This window comes from Lycorma delicatula, chromosome 3 (assembly GCF_047948215.1).
Source record: "Lycorma delicatula isolate Av1 chromosome 3, ASM4794821v1, whole genome shotgun sequence".
Taxonomy (NCBI): Eukaryota; Metazoa; Arthropoda; class Insecta; order Hemiptera; family Fulgoridae; genus Lycorma; species Lycorma delicatula.
Window position 1 is genome coordinate 133638390 of NC_134457.1, and position 25341 is coordinate 133663730.

A 25341-nucleotide genomic window follows, 5' to 3' on the forward strand; every position below is an offset into this window, starting at 1 on the left:
AACCGAAGGCTTGCTGGTAATTAATGAAACTGTATCTTTTAAATAAAAATTAAGTGTTTTATGGGGATATAATGGATATAAATATTTGTCTTCTATGATTTATTACGGTAATAAATGTGTTATCTGTATTTCAATTTCAGAAGTGTGTCAACATATTGTATTAAGGAATAGTAAAAATCACACTACATCTATTAGTAATAAATAATAAATATTTGATAAAAAATACAATATGGAAGAACGGGGAGATGAAAGTAAGTCTATTTAAATATAAACGTAAAATTAATCAGAACTATAAGATTCAAATTTTGCATATAAATTGCTGCTAAAGATTAAATTATATTTACGATATAAATATTTCATTGCATTTTCTAAGCATATTGGAATATAAGAATACTACAGTTTTAGATAGCTGCATGAAATTTGTATTGTTATTATTATGAATCAAAATTTTTGTTCAAATATTTTAACAAGGTATATGAATTAGATGAAAAATAGTAGGTAAAAGTATTCCATTTCCTAGTTTGGGAATTGAAACCAAAACTAGGTTATCTAGAACCTACCGTGCTAATTGCTATAAGAACTGACCGGCCATATTAAGAAAACAATTGCTTAAAAAATATATTTTTATTCAGAAGTGTTTTTGAATTATTATAGGAAATACAATTTTGCTGTATTTATTTTAAAATGTTAAAAATAAATAAACGTTTTTTTCCACCCCTCCTCCCGTGGACCGGATAAACAGTAAAGTATTACTCAGCCCAGGAGAGTGTCCTTTTTACTCTAAGGGGCCTCCCCACCCACCGACAAGGCAGGTCAGCCCCCCGGTTGAAACTTTTTTAGTGCCTGCTTCTAATCTCCAAGTGGGGGTGACCGGGCCATACTTAGTCGTTCGATGCTATTACTTCATTATTTTTTATTGTGCACTATTCCAACATAATTACTACATCGTACATCTTCATTTATCTATTTTTACATATTCCAGTTTTTCTTTGCCTTTCTTATCTTTCTCTACAGTTTCTGCTCTTTGCACATCTCTGTTATTTATTTAAATTTACAAAACATTGATGTTATATTTTCTATATTACGCTACAAATGTCTCTCTTCTTTTTGTGTTCATTTCATAAGGAGGCTATTCTGAAAGTAACTTCCGATTCGTTATTAAAAAATCACCAATTGATAAAAAAAATGTATTATATACAGTTTTATGTACATTAAAAATGTATTATATACATTTTTACATTTTTATACATTATATAGCCCACTTTTCTACATAATTGGCGTATAAATAAATGCGCTTGTCATATCTGTAAACAAGTTTTTAAATATCTTCGTCATAAGACTCTGCCGCCATAATTTTCATTTAGAATTAATCTAGGTAGAAACATCGTTTTTCAACTCCTCGTCATTTCCTCATTTTCGAGAAAAGGTGATAATCATTGGGAGCCAAATCAGGGTTGTATGGAGGATGGTTAAATAACTCCCACTTTAAACTGTCGATTTGGCGTTGAGTGCACATTACAGTATGCGGTCGAGCCTTGTCATGAAGAAAAACGATGGCTGAACTCAGTATGCCGCGTCGTTTGTTTTGTACGGTCCTCTCAATTTCTTCAACTTCTCGCAGTAAATTTTAGCGTTAATTATCGTGCCCCTTTCCACAAAATCAACTATGATCAGATCTCTACGCTCCCAAAAAAGCCGATGTCATCAGCGTTTTTGAAGAAAATGTTTGACTGACCTATCCGAAGAGAATTAGTGTGCCCCCACTGCATTGATTGAGTTTTTGTCTTCACGTTAACAAATTTAAACCACGCTCATCGCCTGTTACGATGTGGTCAAGGATATCATCCTTCTCGTTATGGTAACGGCGAAGGAAGTTTGACCCCACTCTCTTTTTTGTGTATGTCAGAAAGAAGCTTTAGGCACCCAGCGAGCACAAAATTTGTGGAAGCCTAACCTATCGGTTACACTTTCATACAGAACTGTTATATGTGAGGAAAAAATTCGGATAATTCTGTTTTAGTGAATACGATTTTTTCGAATTTTCCATCAACACTTGCAACAAGTTCATCTGTAACATTTGAGGATTGGCCACTTCCACTGACGTGAATGTTCGTTCGACTTTGCCGAAACACATGGCACCATTTTTTTACCGCATTGTTACTCATGTTCCCTCCATCCAGTGCACAAAGTTCACGATGAATTTCAGCAGCTGACAAGTTTTTTGCGTGAAGGAAACGGGTGACGGTATGTAATTCACAGTCGGCGGGATTTTCTATGATAGCAGCCATTTTGAACAAGAGTTTTACACGAATAAACAAGCGAGTGAAAATTACAATAACACTACTAGAACTGCACTGAATCGGGCTATTCAACTGTGCAAAGTTAGATTCGCTACCCCCACTCCTTCGCAAACCCAAGCAAAGCAAGAAATAACTTTATAATCTCATTATTTTTATTCATTTATTTTTATTGTTAGACGATTAATTCACATACGAGATCAAGGTTTGTGCATGTAAACAAGATAAGAAATATTTGTAGGTTATGAAAACTTAATTATACAAAAGAAAAAAGTGCTACCGCTTCACCATAGAGGCTGGTGGAGAACTTTCTTATATTATTTTCCTAACAACTATATCTAGAATAGCTAAATTTAGGGGAAAGTATGGTGATCATGTCAAAATAACGTATCAGGTTTTCTCCAAATCTTTACATACATTTTAGACTCGACTAGTTCAAGTAAACAAAAGAAAAACGTATGTATGTATATTTTTGTATATATATTTGTATACTCGTACAAGTACGTACCTGAATTCGTATGTACATATGAATATTCATATGTGTCGCACTGCTTTTGGATTTTACTCAGAATTGACCAAACCGATATTCCTCGAATTCGGCTAAAAATTTTTTATATTTGGAGCATTGATCATACTAATTTTTTTTCAGAATTTGTTAAGGGAGTGGGGAATTTCTTGAAAAAACCAAGTTTGATTTTTTCAGAGGCTTTTTAGAAAACTTTTTTAAAACAAATTTGTTTACCTACAATGCATGCATAAAAAATACAAAACCTTTTTCAAAAATTAACCCCCACCTCTTAAAATTTAAAAATTCATTTTTTTCTTTTGCTCTATCTCCCTTTAGTTTAACTATCTATCAAAAAATTTTCGAAATGTTTTACATCATATAGGGATAAAGGCCCTAAACCAAAACGAAATTTTTTGAAGATTTTCGTTTTCTTATTTTAATCTTAAAAGAGGGAATTTAATTCCCTCTTTTAGAGAGAAAACTTCACTTAAGAGAATTTGTTAATCTTAACCTATACATGAGTATTTTTAGAAAAATTTCTCTTAAAATTTATTCCCCACCTCAAAAAAATATAATTGTTTTTTTCCTCTAATTCTTTTAATTTGTATTATCAATAGCCAGGAAAGTCATGCAATATTTTGTCAGCTTTTTTTAGATATTACAATCACTTTTTAAGGAAAATGAATGTTTGCCTAGGTTAAACAAACATTTTTACTGAAACTAATTAAATGCACATTAATGTTAGAATGAAAACAATATTGAATTAATTGTTTAGATATAGTACAATCAAGATTGTAAGTCATACTATATATTGTACGACAGATTAATTCAAAATTCTAACAGAAGGTAAATTTACAAAAGTATTTATTTGTTGCTTATTGTTTATTTTTTGACTGTTTTAGAATCACTAGGGATATTTTCAGCAACAATGTTAATTGGGAATGCAGCTATTGGTGCTGGTATATTAAATTTCCCTGAAGCATTTGAATTTGCTGGAGGTATAATAGTGGCAATGACTGTACAATTGGTGAGTAAATGAAAAATGTAATTAAAATGTGTGTTGATAAAATTGTTCATTTTAAATGCTTCAAAAGGTTGTTCAGCTTGAGATACCTTACAAGTTCCATATAATTATGAGGACTAAATGATTGAAGACAAAGGAAAAGTAGTATAATCAGAATAATAAAAAATTAATTGAACTACTGCACACTGCCACTATTCACTCCTTTTACTGTGATTGCACACATCCTTACTATTTGGCATCTTCTGTCATATATAAATATCTACTTTGTTAATTCATGAAACACACATACACACACACACACACACACTTGCTTATCAGTATTATCACGTAATATATTGTAACAAGACTGGTATAACAGACCTGAGGAACAGATTCTTACCAATTAAGAAGAAAGTAGTAGAAAATATAATAATGGGAGAAATCCAGAAAGGGGTTAAAAGGAACTTTTTTGGTAAAGGTTACAGGTCCATTTAACAATTATCCTTTGTAATATTGCCGACTAAATAGACATAACCTACACACCTAAACAGACATTATTTCGTGAGAAGAGTTACTGGACCTAGGTCAAGAATACATGGGAAACTAAAAGGGCTACGTTGATCGTTCTCACATTCAATTCTGGTCTGGTCCTGCAGGTAAAGAGTATAGGAGTATAAATACTCCAGGGAAGACCAATTGACATCAGTTCTTTGAGATATTAGTCTGCAAGAGACTTCTAAGCAAGAAGTAATTATGTGAGTCTGAAGCAAGAGTATTCTGCGAGAAAGTCAGTGAAGGACTGAATTTCTAGTGCAGGTTCAATGTAATTAAGGTGACGTCATGAGTAATTTCAGTGCACGAAAACAAGAAATGGTTCGGTAGTTACTGTAAGACTATAAATGAAAGAGATAATGTACTAAATTTCATTCATAAATTGTTAGGGTAGTTTTATTTGTGAACAGCAAAGATATTTGCAGTGAAAGAACTTTATACTTGTCCTATCTATTGTACTATTGTTGTTAATACAAAACTAGTTGTTAAAAGTGTTAAGATTAGCGGTCATGCTAATGTCTTTTGTCAATGGGACTAAATTCCAGTTTTCAATATTTAACTGCCTGTGAATAAATCCTGACCATTACTTTAAATTCTGTTTTGTACATTATCACTGTCTGTTGTTATTATTATTGTTGTTGTGACTGTAATGAGTATGATTATTATTTGTTTATGATTGACTTTATTATTATTGTTGTTGTTGTCATTATTGATTTGTCTTATTTTATTTATGTTCTTAAACTAATCAATTATAAATATATAAAAATTTTCAATTGTCAATCTCTCAATATCCTGATTGAGCTGCCAACACGCAACAATATACAAAAGGTTCTGCCTGTTGCAGTTCAACCTAGTTCCACATGTCTAAATACCAAAGACACCTAGATGCTCTCACACCAAGTTCAACATATTAACTAGCAATATTATCACTACTACTTCCAGGGGTACTGGACATCACTGACTGATGATTGTCAATGAGGTACTTCCATTATAATCCACATTTGTTTAATTATGTACTTTTTCTTTTCTTTTGTATTTGTATTTTTAATTAAATTTTTAAGACAGAGATGAGCTTGAAAATTTTTATCAGATCAGTCTAATTAGTTAATTTAGGATTATGTTTTTCAAACTATATAAGCTGTTCTAGCCAGCCTTTTGAAAGGAACAATTTAAGAAAATTTATTAAATATGTGTTGCTTTACCTAATAGCGAGGAATGCTAATGTATTTGTATGAAAATTATTTCTGTAAAACATTTTTACAAAAATTAGAAAATATGTTTGACTGTATGATTTATGAATACATTAAAAAGTTGAGTTAAAACAGAATCTTCACACAATAAGTTATTTATGTATGTTAACTACAGTTAATTTTTTTTAATCTTATTTCTGCTATCATTGTTGGTTTTTTTCTTTATTGCCTTCTGCGTTTTCTAATATATTGATCAATAAGAATATTGAACAATAAGAAACTTTCTAATCACATAACTGATTTCATCAGCAATAGTTAAAGAAACAAATCTTGTGTCCATAGCTTTCTAACTTAAAGAAAGTCAGAGCATTTGCTAGAAACACCCAACACATCATCCAACAAACATATCCTCAAACATATGGAAGCGCACTAGTTCAAGAGCTTATCATTAAAAATATCATGTTTTTTCCAGACTATATGGAGCAACAAAAAGCTCTGTTGGGTATCACTCTAGCAGATTCATAAATGGGTTGCTCAGAGTAGACATGCCTCCAAAATGATCCAGTAATGGAAAATAAAATTTCCACAAGCAGTTTTACTCACCCAGATTTAGAAGTCCATGCGTATTAGGTCTTCCACAGATTTTGTCAAAGGCACTATTGTCAGTTTAACTACTGTAAGCCCACCTAAGAAATACTGTTTTTGCAGTAGACAATATTTATTACATAAACAAGCCCAGAGCCAAAAAATGAAAAAGAGACTCGGAAAATGCAGCAGCATTCTTTATCATCTACACCTTTCTATTTAAGTGTCCTGAACAACTATATTCCTTGTTTGGGAAGTGGTGTTTCATAGGACATTCCTGTTTGTTAATTAACGGAAATACCTGAAGTCTATAAAGCTCTCAGTATTTGGAGAACAGGTAAATATAATAATATTCTAAAATTCTATAATAGTATTCTAAAGATGCAATCACTACCTGAATATTTGAATAGGTCAAATCAATTTTCAGTGACACATTTAACTTTAGAAACATATGGCAAAGAAAGATAACCAACCCATAATTTACTTTAATTGTTTACTGTAATGAAGATAAAAAAATGTTTTTATATTTTGATATTTTTTTAACAGGTATTACTGATGTTTATAATTCTAGGACTAACTGCACTAGCAGTACTCACCATTCAATTAAATGTTGAAACAATGCAACACTTGTTACTGGCTACATCTGGAAAATTCTGGAGCATTTTTAGTGTCCTCCTTATTACTGTGTATTCATTCTTTTGTTGTGTTGCATATCATGTTGTAATCGGTGATCAGTTTGACAGAGGTAATTGCATGTTACAAATTATATGTACAATTAGATTTTTTTTTAATAGGTTATATATTATCTATTTATTTTTTTTTTGGAGGTAACAAAGTTTTGGTATATTTATTGTTTCTGGAATAATATAACCAAAAGCAATGTTCAAAAAACACTGCAAAACTTTTGTTTTTCAGTTGAAAGCACTTAACGTAGTTTAATCTATAATTTTACAAATATTAGTAAAAGGGACTTGGTGTTGATATAATATCAAGTTTTTGCTACTATCAGTCACAAAAAAATTAACCTCATTCAATTAGAACTGCTTTACTAATTAATACAAACATAGCCATACGTACAACCACAATAGATTGCCCAGTTGGAGGTATACACCTAATTTTTTTTTTTAATTAAATTTTAAGAAGGTTCAATTTTGTTGCTGAGTTCAAGATTATATATTTATTCCTCTAATTACACTAATAAACAAAGTTTTTGTAACATGAACATTTTATTGTGTTCCTTATGTAACTTACTATGTTGAATTCAAAAATGCAATCAGAATTTTTCCATCACCCACAATTTTTAGGTTAAAACATTTTTGAAATATTGCTTCTGTGGAAGTCTGCATATTTTTAGAAATAATTTATATAAATAAAAGAATATTTTAAATGACCTCTACTATTAGAAGTATTAGGTAGGGGAAGTATTAGGTTAAGGTATTTGTACCCTAATAGGTTAGGGTACAAATATGACATTATGAAGGTGATAGCATATATGCATGATGATAAATTTACTCTAGGTTCTGACACAATGTCAGCACTGAGCAGTCTTCAAAGTCATACAATTAACGTACTAGTATTCTTTAACCATTTCCTGTGTATGCACACACTGTGATTTTATTCTGTTTTATGATCTACAGTTACTGCGACAAGTGTATTGTGTTAGTGAAAAAATATGCCAAGGAAGTGCATATAGATGATCCAGACATGTTACATGTGTGGGGATTTGACTTTTAAAAATGATAAAGTTTGACTCCACTAGTTAAAATGTATTTGATCTATATTTTAGCTATAAAGTTGGGATCAAGATAAGAACTGGGACACTCACACTTGTTGTTCAACCTGTATGAAGAAGCATCTAGCAGATAGGGCTATTGGTAATCGGTACATGAGTTTTGCGATTCCAATGGTGTGGGTAAGCTTGTTGGGAAGGGATTGTTTTTTATGTGTGAAAACTATTTGTCAGACTGTTGTTTATGAATTACAAGGATAAAAGGAGTGAAGTACTCCTTTTGAAACACCTTTTGAACACAACGTGCAGTACTTGAGTTTACTATAAGGCCTCTACTGTATGGTGTATAAGTACTGCACGTGTATGGTGTAAGTACTGTACGTGGTGCATGGTGTATGCACTGATCAGTGCATCATGGTGTACTTATCTGTACCAATTCTTCCAACACATCTAACATTAGTAATTGAATCAGAATATGAGGTAGCCACTGAACTTCAAGATAAAAGCAAGATGATAAAACTGAAGCAGAATCCTCTCCCATGAACATCATCTGATAACTCAAGGAAAACTAAACAACTTATCTGGGATTAGAACTTGTTGAAGAAATAAAGCAGGCTTTTGGAATCTACATACTGATTTCTGGGATCTTATGTAAACTGATACTAAAGTGTGTTAACTTCATAATCATCAGGAAGAGTTTCAAGGTTTATATTCTGAAAAGAATGTTTTAGTATACTGTAATAATATCTGTGCTGTCATAGATGCACTTCATCATGAAGATAACTGTACAAAATGGAAACTGATCATTGATTCTACAAAAACCATTTAAAAAGTTATCCTTTTCACAATGGCAACAAATTTCCTTCTGTGGTGGAAGAAATATACGACAATATGAAAATCCTGTTCAAAGAAACTCAATACAAATACTGTTAGACTGTTTGTAAGGATTTAAAAGTTATTGTGTTATTAATGGCTACAGAAGTTTTGTTGGCTTTTGTGCGAATGAGACAGCAGGGACAAAGCTAAATCATTACATCAAGAAGTAATGAGCAAAGCATGAAGCACTTACACCTGAACAGAAAAATGTTGTAAATCCCTCTGTAGTTAACTCTGAAATGATTCTTCTACTTCCATTCCATATAAAATTAGGGCTTTACAAAATCTTTGTTAAGGTGATGGTTAAAAGTGCTGGATTTTGCTATTTGAAAGAAAAATCTCCTTGTGTTAATGAAGCTAAATCAAGGAAGGAATTTTTGTGGGTCCCAAATAAAAACTTTGATTAAAGATGAATAATTTAAAGAACCATTAACCAACTCGAAAAGTTAACATGGAGGTCATTTAAAAGTATTGTAGGTGAATTATTATAGTGATACAAACAGTAGGGTGTAACATCTCTCTAAAAATGCATTCTTTAGATTCACAACTGGGTTTCATTTCAGAGAATCTTGGTGCCATCAATGACAGTACAGGAAACACTTTCATCAGCAAATCTCATTAATGGAAAGTAGGTACTAATGACAGCAGAATCTATGAATACTTGCAGATTATTGTTGGATGTTATAGGGGTATGTTCCAGACGCTAAACACAAAAGCAGAACAAGTACCCATAAAGATAAGTTGAATAGTGTACTATTGTACGCATGTAAATTCTTAAATTTCTTTTAAAGTTTACATACATATAAAAAAAATATAGTGCCTGATGGAGAAAATCTATTTATATATTTGAATGCAGTGTAAAAAAAGTTTATTAAGGTGATTTTTTTTGGTACAAGATACAATAGAAATAATTTCTATTTTGTACCTTAAACCAACAAAAATCTAATTTTGTACCTCAGGGTCATTGATTAGTCATACTTTAATCAAATTTGCTACTGAACTAAGGATAGTTATCTTTTCTTTTTTTTGTAGTGAATATCTTCATACTAAGTATTCATAAAAATAGTGACAACCTTTCTCAATGTATTAAAATAGTAATATAGCTATGAAAAAATGATGATGCATTTATTGCTTAAAAATCCAAATTTTAATGAATTTAAAATATTCAATTTAAAACCATGTAGCTAAAAAGATGCATATTTGTTATTTAGTAACTAAATAATTAAAATGAGTAACCAGTTAGTATTGATGAGAGAATTCATCTACCATTTCATAAATAGCTAATAGGGCACAATCTTTATTTTTGGTGAAAGCACCACCATCCCCTACTCATGGAATTGGCTTTTGACACATTTAAGTTAAAAAAATTTCTAATTAGAATATAGTTGTAAGCTAATATAGTTGAAAGCTATACTTTCCTTACAGGAGTGATGTGACTAATAATAAAATAATTATTTTTGGTCCTAGACAATATTATAAACTATCCAGATCTCATATGGGTTTCAATCCTTCTAAGGTGCTTATTAGGTAAAATTGAGAATCTTGATCTAATTCAAGAGAAGTAAATAATTACTTCTGTTAATTTGTCCACTGTTCTCTTTTGCTACTTTAAAACAGTAATCTTATTTATATCCCTCTTTGCCAACAATATACAAAGCTAAGACTGTATAAAGAAGAATTAAGAATACAAGTTGTGGACATTTTCTTTTTCCCTCAGAAACATGCAATGTCCATCTGTCTGTTTACATCCATTGCTGCTTTCCAATATAAAATTAGTTACACTTTCAAACAATGCTGCCTACAAAGTTCTAAAGGTACTCCCAATCAAGAATTATAAGATATAATTTTAGAAATAGTGTCTCCTTTCCACAATAGAAGAGTTAGATTTTTAATAAATAACTGCTGCATTTAAACTTCTCTATATTCTAACATACCTCTTAAAAAGGTTAAAGAAGATTAAATTTCATTAAAAACAAACAGCAGTAAAGGCTGTTACATATTCTAGTCTAATATATATAGATTATAATGTAAGTTTTAGATGTTTTTAAATAAATGCTGTCATCATTATTGTTTGCAGCTTTTTACAACATTTCTGGGAAAAACTTTTGCCATACATGGTACATGAATCGTAAATTTACAATTATTGTGGCCTCTACAGTATTAATGCTGCCATTTTTATTTCCGAAGAAAATTGATTTCTTGAAGTACATAAGGTAAATTAATACACTTGGCAATTTTGTTAGAACCTGTTATTTTAATGATCCACTTCCCAAAGGTTTTAAAAACTTCACAAAAATTTCAAACTAGCTGAATTTTTGTATTCTGGCAGTGTGTGTGTGCGCGCGTGTGTGTGCATGTATTTATCCTACACAAAAATTTTTAAAAATTGCACAATTCTTGTGGTGCTTTAAATAGTTTTTTTAACGGTGCAAATCATGTGGATTCCCAAAATTTCACCTACCTCAATCCCTGGGATAGACAGGTATCCCATCTATCCCAGGAGCCTTTCTGCTGTTCAAATCCTTTAATGCTCTATTAAATTTCGATCACAATATTGTATCTCCCTTTTCATCCTCTTCAACTTCAACTTCCTCTTTCCCTCTATAACACCAGTTTTTAATTCATTTTCTCTATATAACTCTTCAATATAATCCTCTCATTTATCAACCTTTTTCAAGTTATTAATTGGTGTACCATCTTTATTTAACACATTATTAGATTTTAATTTATCTACCATAAAATTCTCCTTAACTTTCCTGTTTGCTCTGTCTATTTTACCAATGATCATTTCTCTTTTCACTACTGAACACTTTTCTTTAATCCACTCTTCTTTCACTAATCTGTGCTTCCTGATCATAGTAATTCTTAATTGTTGATAGTTCCTTTTACCTTCTTCATCATTAGCATTCTAATAATTTCTATGCTCATCCATCATCTGCAATACATCTTTTGTTATCCAAGGTTTTCTAACAGTTCTCTTTGTTTTGCCTAAGTTTGTTTCTGCTGATTTAAGAATTTCCTTTTTAACATCCTCCCATTCTTCTTCTATATCTTCTACCTTATCTTTTACTCAGCCCTCTTGCAATAATCTCCTTAAAAATCTTTACCTCCTCTTCCTCAAGTTTCTCTCGATTGCTCCGATTCATCTGACACCTTTTCTTCGGGTGTTTAAACCCCAATCTACATTTCATTACCACTAAATTATGGTTGCTATCAATGTCTGCTCCTGGGTATGCGTTGCAGTAAATGAGCTGATTTCTAAATCTTTGATTAACCATGATATAATCTATCTGATACCTTGCAGTATCATCCGGCTTTTTCCATGTGATTTGCATTCTTCTTTTATGATTTTAAAAAACTGAGTGTTGCCAATTAGTAAATTATACTTCATGCAAAACTCAATTAATCAGTATGATCTTTCATTTCTTTTGCCCAGCACGTATTCACCTATAATATTTCCTTCTTGCCTTTTCTGATGCTTGCATCCAATTTCCAATTATTATTAAATTTTCATCCCCTTTTATGTGCTTAATTGCTATGTCAAATTCTTCGTATACACAGGCTACCTCATTGTTATCATGGGCACTTGTAGGCATATAGGTGTTAACAATCATTGTCGGATTAGGTTTTGATTTTATCCTGATCTCAATTATTCTATTACTAAGCTTTTTGAGATACTCTACTCTCTGTCCTCTCTTCTTGTTCATTATGAAACCTACTCCTGCCTGCCCTTTATTTGGCCCTGAGTTAATTATTCTAAAATAACTTGATCAAAAGTAATTTTCCTCTTCCCACTGAACCTCACTAATTCCTACTACATCTACATTTTGCCCACCTATTTCTCTCTTTAAATTTTCTACCTACCTTTTTCAAACTTCTAACATTCCACGCTCTGACTTGTGGAATGTTATTTTTTCATTTTCTGGTGATCCCGTTCTGTGTAGTCTCCACCTGGAGATCCAAATGAAGGACTAATTTTCCTCCAGAAAGTTTTACCAAGGAAGACCATCTTCTACAAGTTTGCTGCATGAAAATACAGAGCTACATTTTCTTGGAAAAAATACAGCTGTAGTTTTCCATTGCTTTCAGCTGCGCAGTATTCAGAAGACTGAGTGATGTTGATATGGTCATTTAAGTCTTCCTGACCTATACACCCTTAACAACTACTATAAGAGCTGCTGCCCTCTTTCAGGAATCATTTTTAATCTGGCTTTCAAACAGATATCACTGATACATTTGCATCTTCGGTCCAGCTATTTTGTATCACTGAGCACTCCAGTCCCCTCACCGTCAGTAAGGTCTCATGATTCACAGAGGAATACCATAAAGGTCTTTAATGTGGTGGTTTCCTCCAGCCTTCTGCATCCTATGCCACTGAATCTTTGGTTTCATGGATTTGCGTACCACGGGCAAGGAGAGCCTGCCTTCTATTGCTCCTCCACCCTACATAGAGGCTGTTGACATTTGCAGTAGGGAATCTCCTTATCCTGGGAGATGCTCAATCCCAGCTTTTGTTAGCAAATTACACCTACTGTGTAACCAGAATGTGTAATTATTGCCTCCTCTCTACCACAGGGAGGTAAAAGTCCAGAATTTCCCGTCCTTGTAATCAGGACCATAAGGCATTTCCTGATTTCTCCAGTACTTTAGAGAGGATCATTAATTTATATATTGAATTACAAGCAAAAATTAAAGTATGCTATCATTTAAACTTTCTCTAGTATAACTTAAAAATTATTGTTTCACTTTTAGTCCGCTCTATATGTTTTTACTTACACTGAATCTTATTGTAAACACAAATGTGGCACATGTAGGCTACATCAAAGGATATATGTTAATAAATAAATGTGTTCAAAACTGTATTATTAACTTAAAAACCTATGAAACACTCAAAATCAAAATTATGAAATGCAGCTACAATAAATTTATTCAGGGCTATACCTAGCAGGAAATAACACAACTGGTTAGTAATTCTGATCATTTCTACAACATTATTACTTTCTAATAGACCACATTTCATAAGATAAATTTTAACCTTATCTTCTGTACTCAAGGTAATGCCTGTTTTTTATTTCATTTCAGTTATAATATTTTATTCAGTTAAATAATATTAAATCCATTCTATTTATGAGTAGTGATGATTTGAGTATATTTTCATTCCAGGTCTTGTATTTGAAATTTTTTAGGAATGAAAGAAACTCAGAAAGAAGTGCATTTAATTATAAATTTTAAATATTATTTTCTTGCGGATTTCCTGAAAGTAGTTGAAGGACAATATACTATACATTTTATTTTGTAATTCATTCATTAAGTACATCAACATTTTTTTATCTCTTGCATTTACCAAAATACAAATTTTGATTTTTAAAAATGTTAATTTGTGTTTTTCTACGATACATAACAAAGCAACACATGTTAACTCTGTTTTGAAAAAAATGAATATTGAAGTAAATATCATAACAAAATATTGCTATGAGAAATCATTAAATTTAATATATTTTTTTATAGAATATGAAAATGTAGAAGATAATGGTGGAGGCTTAACTGCCAATTTAATGGTGTAGTCTAGAGTAGATTAAATTTTTTTCTTGCCACACTCAGTTTTTATTTAGTATCATGTTGATTTTTATTTTCATAATTTACCGCATTTTAAGAAAGAACCAACTTTAACTTTGCTCATCCTGATTTCTTTTATGCCATTTTATAAATTTAATGTCAGCAAACTAATGTTATATAGCAGTTTTATGTGGTTACTCAGCCCCAAATCTGGAATTTTTTATCTACAGTTTCCTCAGATGTGCATCAACAAATACCTAGCAGGAAAGTGCATCCATAAACATTAAAATAAAAAAATGATTATGATCATTTTCTTTAAAGTTTGTCCTACTTTGCTTCATTTGTTGTCTATGGAATGTGAATGTACTTATTTAAAAAAAGATGTCCTTTATCACATTCTGTGAAGCATATTTTATCTTTTTTGAGGTATAATAACATTATAAAAAAGCAGTGCTATTTTGAAAATCACTCTACCCCTTGATATGCAAACTTTTTTGTATTAATCTATTCAAAAAAATATATCAGGATGAACAAATTCAGCCAGTTTTTTGTGAGTTTGACTGAGATTTTCTTTTGGGTCTGGACTGTAATCTAAGTTAAAACCTATTAACTTTGTTATTCTTATAGTTTTTAAAACCACTTATTTTTTTTCTATATTAGAAGTTGTAGTTCTACTAATTTACTTTTTATTGTCTCTAGTGTTTTATATTTAATATTACTTTCTGAAAATGCCATGTAACAGAACAGATGTTTTTAAATACTTTAACATTTTGTACTCTGCAGGAGGTAATGGGAAAACAACCCTTTCCACCACCAAGAAAATTTTCAGACTGAACACCAAAAATGTATCATTTTAATTAATGTGACATTGATGTTAATACCTAATTTATTTTACATTTAGTTTAAGCTATATGAATATTTAATTATTGCTTCCGAATTGGCTGCATACAATTCTATTTATAGTTAATATTCTTTTGGTTTTTAATATAGTAGTAGTTTAGTTCCCAAACAAATTCCTCATCAGATTAGTAGAGCACATTAAAAAATCTTTATCATACTTTTTCTAATACTGTAGTTGTTATTCATGCAATTCAGTTATATATTTATTTTACATTTATTTCTGTGCATTATGAATGTTTATGTTTTGGTAATAAAAAGGGTTGTGCTATAAATCTTTCTTAAACAGTTGTATCTCATTCACTAATAGTTCAATAAAGAACATATCTGTTGTGAGTTTTTACATAATCAGAACAGATAGAATCAACCCACCGGGTTGGTCTAGTGGTGAACGCGTCTTCCCAAATCAGCTGATTTGGAAGTCGAGAGTTCCAGCGTTCAAGTCCTAGTAAAGCCAGCTATTTTTACACGGACTTGAATACTAGATTGTGGATACCGGTGTTCTTTGGTGGTTGGGTTTCAATTAACCACACATCTCAGGTATGGTCGAACTGAGAATGTACAAGACTACACTTCATTCACACTCATACATATCATCCTCATTCATCCTCTGAAGTATTATCTAAACGGTAGTTACTGGAGGCTAAACAGGAAAAGAAAGAAGAAGAAGAACAGATAGAATCAAAATCAATCAATAATCATACTACTTTTGCTTTATGGAAAATTAATGTAATATTACAAAACATCCCAAATTTCATATCAGTAACAATAACGTTCTTATTCTTGTAATTTTAGAAGGTATTTTTTTTGTTATAAGAATATTTAGATCAAGTAAATGGTATATTTACTGTATTTAAACAATATATTTTTTTTACTTTTAGTCAAATAGGTGTAGCAGCCATATTTTATGTAATCTTTATTGTCATCCTTCAGTTTTTTATTGGCAATTATACAAAAGGGCCAATTGTGTGGATGCCTAAAGACATACTTAAGGTTTCAATGACATTACCTCCATTTTGTTTCTCATATAATGTAAGTAAATCACACAAGTTTTAGAGATAACTTTAACTTTTAGTAAGATGAAAAATAAATATTTTTATGCGTATATTACTGTACACTTAATTTTTTTTTAAAGTTCAATCTACTGATAAATAGACTATTCTAGAAATATAATTGTTATTTGTAATTTCATTTTACTGAATTCTTTACTCATTCATTATGTACATTTTCAATGAATTAATCATTACTGAGTATAGTGTGTAAAATAGTAGACAAGCTATGTATCTAATCTGTCAGAATTCACAGAACCCAGATTCATGGCTTAGTTACAGCTTGTTCTTTTCCTAATTTTATTCATTTTAAATATACATTATATTATGAATGATCAGGTAACTTTACAGAGATTTAATAAAGAAAAAGATTCTGATTTTTTTCTGTATTATTTACATAAGTCTGCTTTTTGACTTACAAAGTAGGTCCTTTCAGCTTAACCAATTTATGACAATAAACATCTACCTTTACAACAAACAATCTAGTACATTTCAGTATGTTAGTAAATTTTCATTGCTACTGTACAAGTTGATTGTTGAAGAAGTTTTAAAATAAGTTACTCTCATTTTCAAGCCATGTTGCAGTTATTATTGACATTACTATGTTGTGCCTTTTAATGCATTGAAAGTCTTCTACTTATTGAATATGGTATACTGAAAAAAGGGTCCAATTTTTTACAGATTTTTAAGAAAGGCGAACAGCTACTACTAAGTTTACAATGAGACTAATTGACACTAACTGGCTTTAGTGCCAGTACTCTGCTGTTATTAATAGGAGATCAAAGGAAGTATTCTGTGAATAGTATATCTTGTTCATTTTATACTGAATTTATCATACTGAACTCTGCAATGAAATTTAATAAATAATGAAAAAATTAAAACAGAAAGCACAAAATTGAATTGTCAATCAAAAATAATAATAATGGAAGGTTTTGCCAATGCTAAAAATAATATTATTTCAAGCATTATTTTCAGGGATACTAGAAATCACTGTCTTACAACATGACTATGGGTGGTACTGTCTTCATTTTCCCTCTCCATTATTTCTTTTGTGATTTTATATTTTTCAAAAACTACAGTATGTAGAATAAATGTATAACATAATTAATATTTACAATAGTATGTGTTTTCACTGCGGCAGTAGCTAAGTGGGCTAATACTGTGCAGTAGTACATGCCATGAAGTGTGTACTGTAACTGATGTAGTATATTAACCGTAGTGGAAAACCATAGTTGTTATTTCAATAAATAATTAATACAACAGTAAATAGTTATTTCTGTAAATAATACAACAAAATATTTTTTTATTAAGATAATAATTATTATGTTTTCTGCTAAGAACGCTATGATTTCTATGTTGAGTACTGTTTACTTTTCTTAGTTTCATTCTTTTATTATATGCTGATATGTTTCAGAATAACTCCATTGTCAAAACGTATTGTATTGTTACTCCAGTACTTCAGTACTAGTGTACCAATACAAGAAAGGTAAAGACTACTCAACACTGAAATAACAAAACATTTCCAAATATACTCAAATAGCAGCAATTATATACTTTTTATTTGTTTCAATTTAATATTGAAATTTGTATCCTATAGTAGCTTAAATGTAAGTAAAATAAGTATATTATCTTCATTTTTATATACAGGTACATGTACAATCAGTTCCTGTTTTTGCGAGTATTAAAAATCGTTCACTCCAAGTAGTGCTGATAATATGTTGTGGATCAATGATTGGGTCTATGATTCTGAACTCACTGACTGGTTCATTTGGTTATTTGACTTTTGGCAGTTATGTCCACAGTAACATTTTGCTAAATTATCCAGCAAATACTGCTCCTGTAATTATTGCACTTCTAGTAGTTGCATTTAAAATATGTTGTGTCTACCCTCTTGTAGTATTCTGTGGTCGGTAAGTAACTATTTAACTAAATAAGTAGTAAAATTAAATTATAAAATAAGCTCAATTATTTTTTCTATTTAACTGACTGCTGTAATTATATTATTACAGATCAACAGGATGCAACCTCCCCTTTTGCAATATGATAGCCAATCATACAAACCCAAAGGAATAAAATAGCCGAGTTGGTTAGACTAGAAACAGTGAATTCTAGATTTTTCATATTTTAATTTTAGTGGATTATCTAATTAGAAGTTCTCTTCAACCTTACTAGATGACATTTTACTAAATACATCAACTTGCATTGTTTGTATTCATGACTTTTTATATGTACTTGCAATTTCAAACAGGAGATATTTTTCATTATAGAAAGTTCAATTTATCCCAAAAGTAAATTCTGTCTTATATACTGATGACATAATGTACATTTAAAAGCTGGATTATAAGAACTGTTCATTATCAGTGATCATCAAGAATGAAATTTTCCTTCATTCAAAATAACATTAATGCAATCAAGATTGTTGCATACAGTTTTGTCTGAAACACTTGCATATTGAAAATTTCATGAGGATAAATGCTTTAAGATATTGATAAAATTTTTCATAAACAAGGAAACATTAATAAAACAATTTTTGCCTTGAAGACAAATGGAACCCCCGTTTAAATTGTGTTTGAGGCTACTACTGAAAAAAATATATATTAATTTTAATTCTTATAAAGTTTTTGATTGACTTTAACAAAATGACAGAAAACTATTTTAGGAAGGTGGGATCTAGCCAAAAATTTCAAAAATCTTTTTTTGGTCAATGTTGAAAATTGCAAATGCTTCAATTTTTGTCCCAAATAAAATCATTGATAAAATATAAAATAAGTGAAAAGTCACTGAAAGTAAATTATCCAAAATTTGGCCACAAATTTTTATAATGCTTTGCCATTTTTCTTATAAAAAGTTGTTAACAGAGTATGAAGTAATTGAGAAACATAAGAAAACTATTTATGACTAATGGAGGTGTTTCCGCATTCATATTTTAAAGCAGTGTTATTTATCATTCTTGCTTATAATCTAGTTTTTGCACAAAAATTTCATTCAAGAACTCCATAAATAATACAAAATCATTTACTACATACAGTAGAGTCCCACTAATTCGAAAATTTCGCTAATTTGAACAATTTTAGTTAAAAATATTTTTTTTATTTTTAGCTAAATAACTGTAAATTTTATATTTTTAAGAGTCAATTTACTTCACAAAAAACACAGCTTTTTATTGCTTATATGAAATGCTGTATTAACAAAACAAATTCTACAAAACTCTAGACATTACAAATATAAATAGTACAGTATTAAAAAATTTTAAATGTGAAAAAAATTATGTTGTACTTACAATTTGTTGATACTATATAACATAAATTATTTATTACAAGTCATAAATTCAGTTTAGTTTGGTAAATCATTTTTTTTTTTGTTAAAACGTTTTCCTGTAGGAATAAATTGGTTTTGAAACCATTTCTTAAGAAGATTTCCATCCATCCAAGCCTTCTTTTGGTTCTAATAATATACTGGAAGAATCTTCAAATTAATGTTTTTGAATGCTTGAGGCTTTGCAGATTTTCCAGTCAACACTAAAGGTAGCTTGTGATCTCCCACAGCATTACTACAAGCCATCAACATAACATGCTCCTTCCTCATTTTAAAGCCTGGGCTTTAAGTCTGGCATTTAAGGAAGATGCATGGACTTCTTCCTTAGATGCCAGACTTTTTGTTGGTAATGCCTTGAAATTCAAACTAGTTTCATCAGCACTGTAGGCTTGTTGGGGAGAATATTTTTCTTGTAATAATAATACAGCAAACGCTCTCTGGTACTCCTGTACGCAGAATAATCTGCTAACAGCTGCTCCCCTGTGATAGTTAAATGATAAATCCCATGAGATTTCTTCCACTTGTCTAACCACCTGATGTCTACTATAGATGAATCATCACCATTTATCAATTTATTGAAATAAATATCCTTCTCTTAAATATGAGGTCGACTTAAGGCCGTGTCTTTTTCTCTCTCCTGCAAACCACAGAAAGAGGGCTTCATCAATCTTTCAACACTATGATGATCTTGATGTATGTTGGCCTTGAGGAGGTTTTTAAAAAAGGTGTACAGAATTGTTCAATTTTTGTACTGTTTTTCTTCCACTAATTGTGACTTTTTCTACACCGAACATCATGGGCAATTTTGTTTCACTCTCCCCTTTTTCTAAACAATTCAAAACTCTAGCTTATCTTTAAGTGTACATCTAGTATGATTCTGTTTGCTAAGCATTGTACCAACCACTAATCATTTCAAATACAGTACATACAGTACTTGTGTAAAGATTAATTTTGGCGCTGAAACTAAATGGTAAGAACACAAAGAAATTTACTTGACACTAAGGTATGTCTGATCTGACAATAATAGCAGACAACTAAGAATAGGCATAACCACGGTGAGGCGCTTGCCCTCACTGGCTCATTTAGTCAAATGAAAAATTACAGGTCAATATCAATAGGATATAATAGTATTACGCAGCAAGAAAGCATGAGAAAGACTCTGGTTGCAGAGTTTATGAATTGTAATCAGAGATTCATAATCAATGTTCAGGCAGTCCATTTTCAAGTTACTGTCCTCAATCCTAAAAACTTAACCATACCTAATAAATAAAAATGGCATGCTGACCATTTTTAAATTTGTAACATTAATGAAACAGACTACTACTGTTCTTCTGTGTTACATTTCTCTACACCATATATTGCATTGTACTTCCTGGATGTCACATCTCGTGTGTGTGTTTTTCATTTCTTATTTATAATTTTATACACTTGTAAAGTCACTTTCTTCCTGAGTCACATGCTCATAAAAGCTGGTGAAAATTCTGATAACTTATATACCTTATAGATTAAATACGAATACATGCTAGGTTATATATACAAGGTCTGTAAATAAAGTAATGAGACTGGTTCAGAAAAACTTTTTATTTCCAGTTATACATGGACTATCACCTTCAAAATAGTTGCCTTGGGAAGACACGCAACACTTCATTTGGTTTTCCCACTCTTCATAGCAGTGTTGAAACTCAGAAACCCGAATATCCTTCAAATGGTTGGTTACATTTTTTTTTCTACTGTTCCAAAATGGTGTCCTTTGATGTGTTTTTATAAAGTCAGGAAAAGGAAAAAGTCGCAGGTACTCAAGTCAGGTAAATAAGGTGGTTGAGGAACTACAGGAATGTTTTTCTTTGCCAAAAACTCATTAACTGAGAGTACAGTGTGACAAGTTGCATTGTCATGATGCAGCATCCAGTTGTCTTTAATGGCTGGTCTCACACAGGCAAATCTTTTCCACAGTCTTTCAAGAATTTCTTGGTAAACATACTGAATTACAGTCTTCCTGTAGGCAAAAATTCCTTATGGACAATGCCATTACTATCGAAGAAATAGATTAGCATGGTTTTGAGTTTTCATTTGGTCTTCCAGAGCACAGATTGTCCGCAACTGATTTCCAGCCATTTGAAAATGCTTTAAATCAGCTAAAAACTTGGGCTCATGACAGAGTGTCATCTCCATACACCCTTTTCAATGTTGAAAAAGTTTCAGCAGCATTCTCATCGAGTTTAACACAAAACTTAATTGCACAATTTTGCTTAAAATTAGTATCACTCATTTTTGTAACGCACAACAAAAACTTGTTTCATGAAAAGTTTGTTTACGTCTCACGTAGCAAGAGTAGACTAAAAATATTAATAGATAATATAAATCAGCTGTTCATATAACCATATGTTTACTAGTACAGTGTTGCCACTTTGGCTGCCAAAAAAAAAATAGTCTCATTACTTTATTTACAGACCTTCTACCTTGGCAGATTTATAATTTAACAATATATTAACATTTAACAGTTAACATATTAACAAAAAGACAACTATTAAAATGATTCTAATAACTTATAAATTAAAATATTATAAAGTATTCTTTTTTTTCCACAGTGCATGTGAATGCTAGAACTCCAATTACTTTCATCAAGGTCAATATTAACAATTATTTTGAGAATGTATGTGAATTAGAGACTTCAAAGGTGCCTATTGTGTGTATGCATGAAAAAATTTGAGATGACACCATTTGCAAAAGCTATCAATCAATGCAGTGCAAGGTGGTGTAGTTGACAGATTATATGCAAAAACAAGTAAGATCTAGGTTGTCACTATAAAATGAAAAATGTCCATATTGAACTTGACAGAATATTATTTCTACTTCCCTTTTGGCTTCTGTTCATTTCTGAAATTACCTCTTTAATAAGGGAATGCATTACCTTATATAACAACTTTAATTTTTAATACCACACATCTAAATATTTTAGAACTAAGCACTTAAGCTAAGAACTTTGAGTACAAGAAAACTGTAGCACATTTTTACATTTAGATTATTGGCCACCAATAAAATTCAATTTTATTCTGAATAAGTTTTGTCATTTTTAATCTAATGTTTAATTTTAAAATATTTAGATACAATTCTTTTATATTAATAAAAGTATATGACTTGTTTCTTAAATCAGAGATGCTGTAATCAGTCTATAACTAGAAGCAACTGGCCAGAGTTCTGAAACTTACTTTCTTCCTGAGTCACATTCTAATAAAACCTGGTGAAAATTCTTACATAACCTTGGCAGAGTTCATAATTTAACAAAAATATTTACATTTGATTAATTAACATATTAAAAAAAAGAGAGCAATTAAAATAATTATTCTCAAAACTCACAAACTAAAAATATGATACAATATTGTTTTTCTACAAAATCTTTATGAATGCCTGAACCCCATTTAATTTCATCGAAGGTCAAAAATAACAATTATTTTGGGAATATATAAAAATTAGACTTTTCAAAAATGCCTTTTGATTTTGATATATATTGGGGTGACACCATTTGTATTAGCTATTAGTTAATGCAGTGCATGATTGCTTGGTTAACAGATATATGCAGAAATAAATAAGTAAGAACTGTGTCACTATAAACTGAAAGATTTTCACATTGAAAACTTGACAGAGTGCTATTTCTACTTCCCTTTGAATTCTGTTCATTTCTAAAATTACCTCTTTGTATTATTAAGGGAATACAATACCTTTACTAAAAAACTGAATTTTTTTGCTACCATACATCTAAATATTTTAGAACTAAACATATAATGCACTAACTAATATTACTACTGTTTAATTTTAAAATATTTAAAGATACAATTTTTTTGTATTAATGAAAGTAAATGATTGTTTGTTAAATCAGAGATGCTGTAATTGATCTGTACCTACAAGCAACTGGCAAGAGTTCTGAGACTGGAGATTTAGTTAGACGAGTAGTTGTTGCCTTACTATGGTTCTGGTTAGCTGTTATTCTTGCACTTCTTTTTCCTAACATTGGTGTTGTTATTGATGTTTTAGGATTCTTTGTGGCGTTTTTTGCATTTATATTTCCAGGTATGACCAATTATTACTTTTCTAAATAAATGATTGTGACACTACACAGTATTTGTAATATTATTTAATAAATACTTAAATCAAGCAATTTTTTTATAAGCTTTAATCCTTCACAGAAATTTAAAGAAAAGTAAAAAGTATAACAATATTTTAAAAATTATCTTTAATCCTGACTTTTTAAATGGCTGCATAATGCAGTATATAATGAACAAAGTAATTAAAACCTCCTAGATCTCAAGGAATAATGAGAAAATAAAAAGTGCAAAACCTTATTATTAACAAAGGAAATGATAAAATACTGTTTTTAAGTACAATTAAGTTACTTAAATTTTTCTACTAATCCAGATTGACAGAAAACTTACTTTCTGTTAGTGTAGTAGAATTTCCTCTTGGTACACATTAATAACCAACCCATGTTATGGAGTTGTTAGATACAAACAAGATTAGTTGATTGTTCACAGCACTTCTATTCTGAGTTGTGCTTTACTAACTAAAAATCTTAGAATACGACGCATATGTACACATCTATGTTTATTTTATTGACATAATGTTACGAAGATGTGTTGCAGTAGCAAATTTCTCCCTGGGAGTTTAAAGGCTTTAATTAAAATCTTAGTCAGGTTTGACAAAGGCACAAACATTCATATCTATTTCATATCCCATTCATAAGTTTTAAGTTTAAAAAATAAATTATCAACTAAAAAAAAAAAACTGTAGCCTACAACTGATCTTGATGGTCAGTTACCACCATCATACCAGAGTGATTTGCTAAATTTAAGAAAAAGATGTTTCATAATACAAACTTGTTTACAAATCTGAAAACTTTCTAATATCATTAAAACTGTCTTTGCTATTATGTATGACAACTATTTTATTATTGAACACAAATTTATTTATTTCCACATTTATATATCTCTACAATAATCATTTTAGTATAAAAATATTAGAACCACTGCTTTTTTATTATTATTATTTTTAATTAGATTATCAGAACTACATAAATTTTTTAACTCTTGTGCATATATTTCAGGAGTGGCTTTATTACATAGACCTACTGAGAGTGTTAAAGTCAATTCAAAAATACCAGCAATTATATTAATAATCCTTGGAATAATATTTGCTATAATGTCACTTGCAGTTGCGCTATATCGAATAATTGAAGGAGAAGGACATAAGTCACTTTGCCGATAAACAGGGTATTATTGTTAAAAATTTCTATTGATCCAATTAAGCTATATAATTCTAATTTATAAAACAGAAAAAATAAAAATAAAAATAAAATGTTTATAAAAATAATAAAATAAAAATATGTATTTAAAAAAAATTTAATTACTTATTATGGTAGAAGTGTGTTTCAGTTTAAATTTAAATTTAAATTTTAAATTAAATTTAAGAGAATCCAGTTTTAGAGGTAAATATTATATGTTATTTAATAAATTATTCTTTTAAATACATAAAAAATAAAATGTTATCCAGAAATTAGTCTTGGGAAATTTTAAATACCAATTAGAAATTATATATTCTACTTTTCTTTGCACTAATAGTAACATCTATCTTTCTTACTTTGTCCATCAATAAAACCTTTTAAAAAATTATAAATGGTAAAAATCTTTTGCCCATATAAAATAATGAAAAATTTAATTTATTTTGTTCAGAACTAAGTAGTTAAATGAAATAAAGCAAACTTATTTAAATTCTACTGGAGGTCTGCATAAG

The 25341-nt window shown here is 30.2% G+C and overlaps 1 protein-coding gene across 1 annotated transcript; it reads left to right on the forward strand.

The window, feature by feature from the left end:
- The first annotated feature begins 229 nt into the window (after positions 1-229).
- LOC142321212 (sodium-coupled neutral amino acid transporter 7-like) lies at positions 230-24816 on the forward strand. Its single transcript, XM_075359209.1, has 8 exons — positions 230-251; positions 3708-3832; positions 6682-6880; positions 14249-14300; positions 16075-16225; positions 17890-18152; positions 23435-23625; positions 24656-24816. Exons 1-8 carry the CDS (start codon positions 230-232, stop codon positions 24814-24816), a joined length of 1164 nt encoding a protein of 387 aa, XP_075215324.1.
- The last annotated feature ends 525 nt before the right edge of the window (positions 24817-25341 follow it).

Bases quoted from the DNA above. Each gene is read 5' to 3' on its own strand.
- LOC142321212 (XM_075359209.1), top strand. From the start codon at position 230: ATGGAAGAACGGGGAGATGAAA. The intron at 3,833-6,681 runs GTGAGTAAATGA...TTTTTTTAACAG, and splicing joins TGGCAATGACTGTACAATTG to GTATTACTGATGTTTATAAT. The intron at 23,626-24,655 runs GTATGACCAATT...CATATATTTCAG, and splicing joins TTTTGCATTTATATTTCCAG to GAGTGGCTTTATTACATAGA.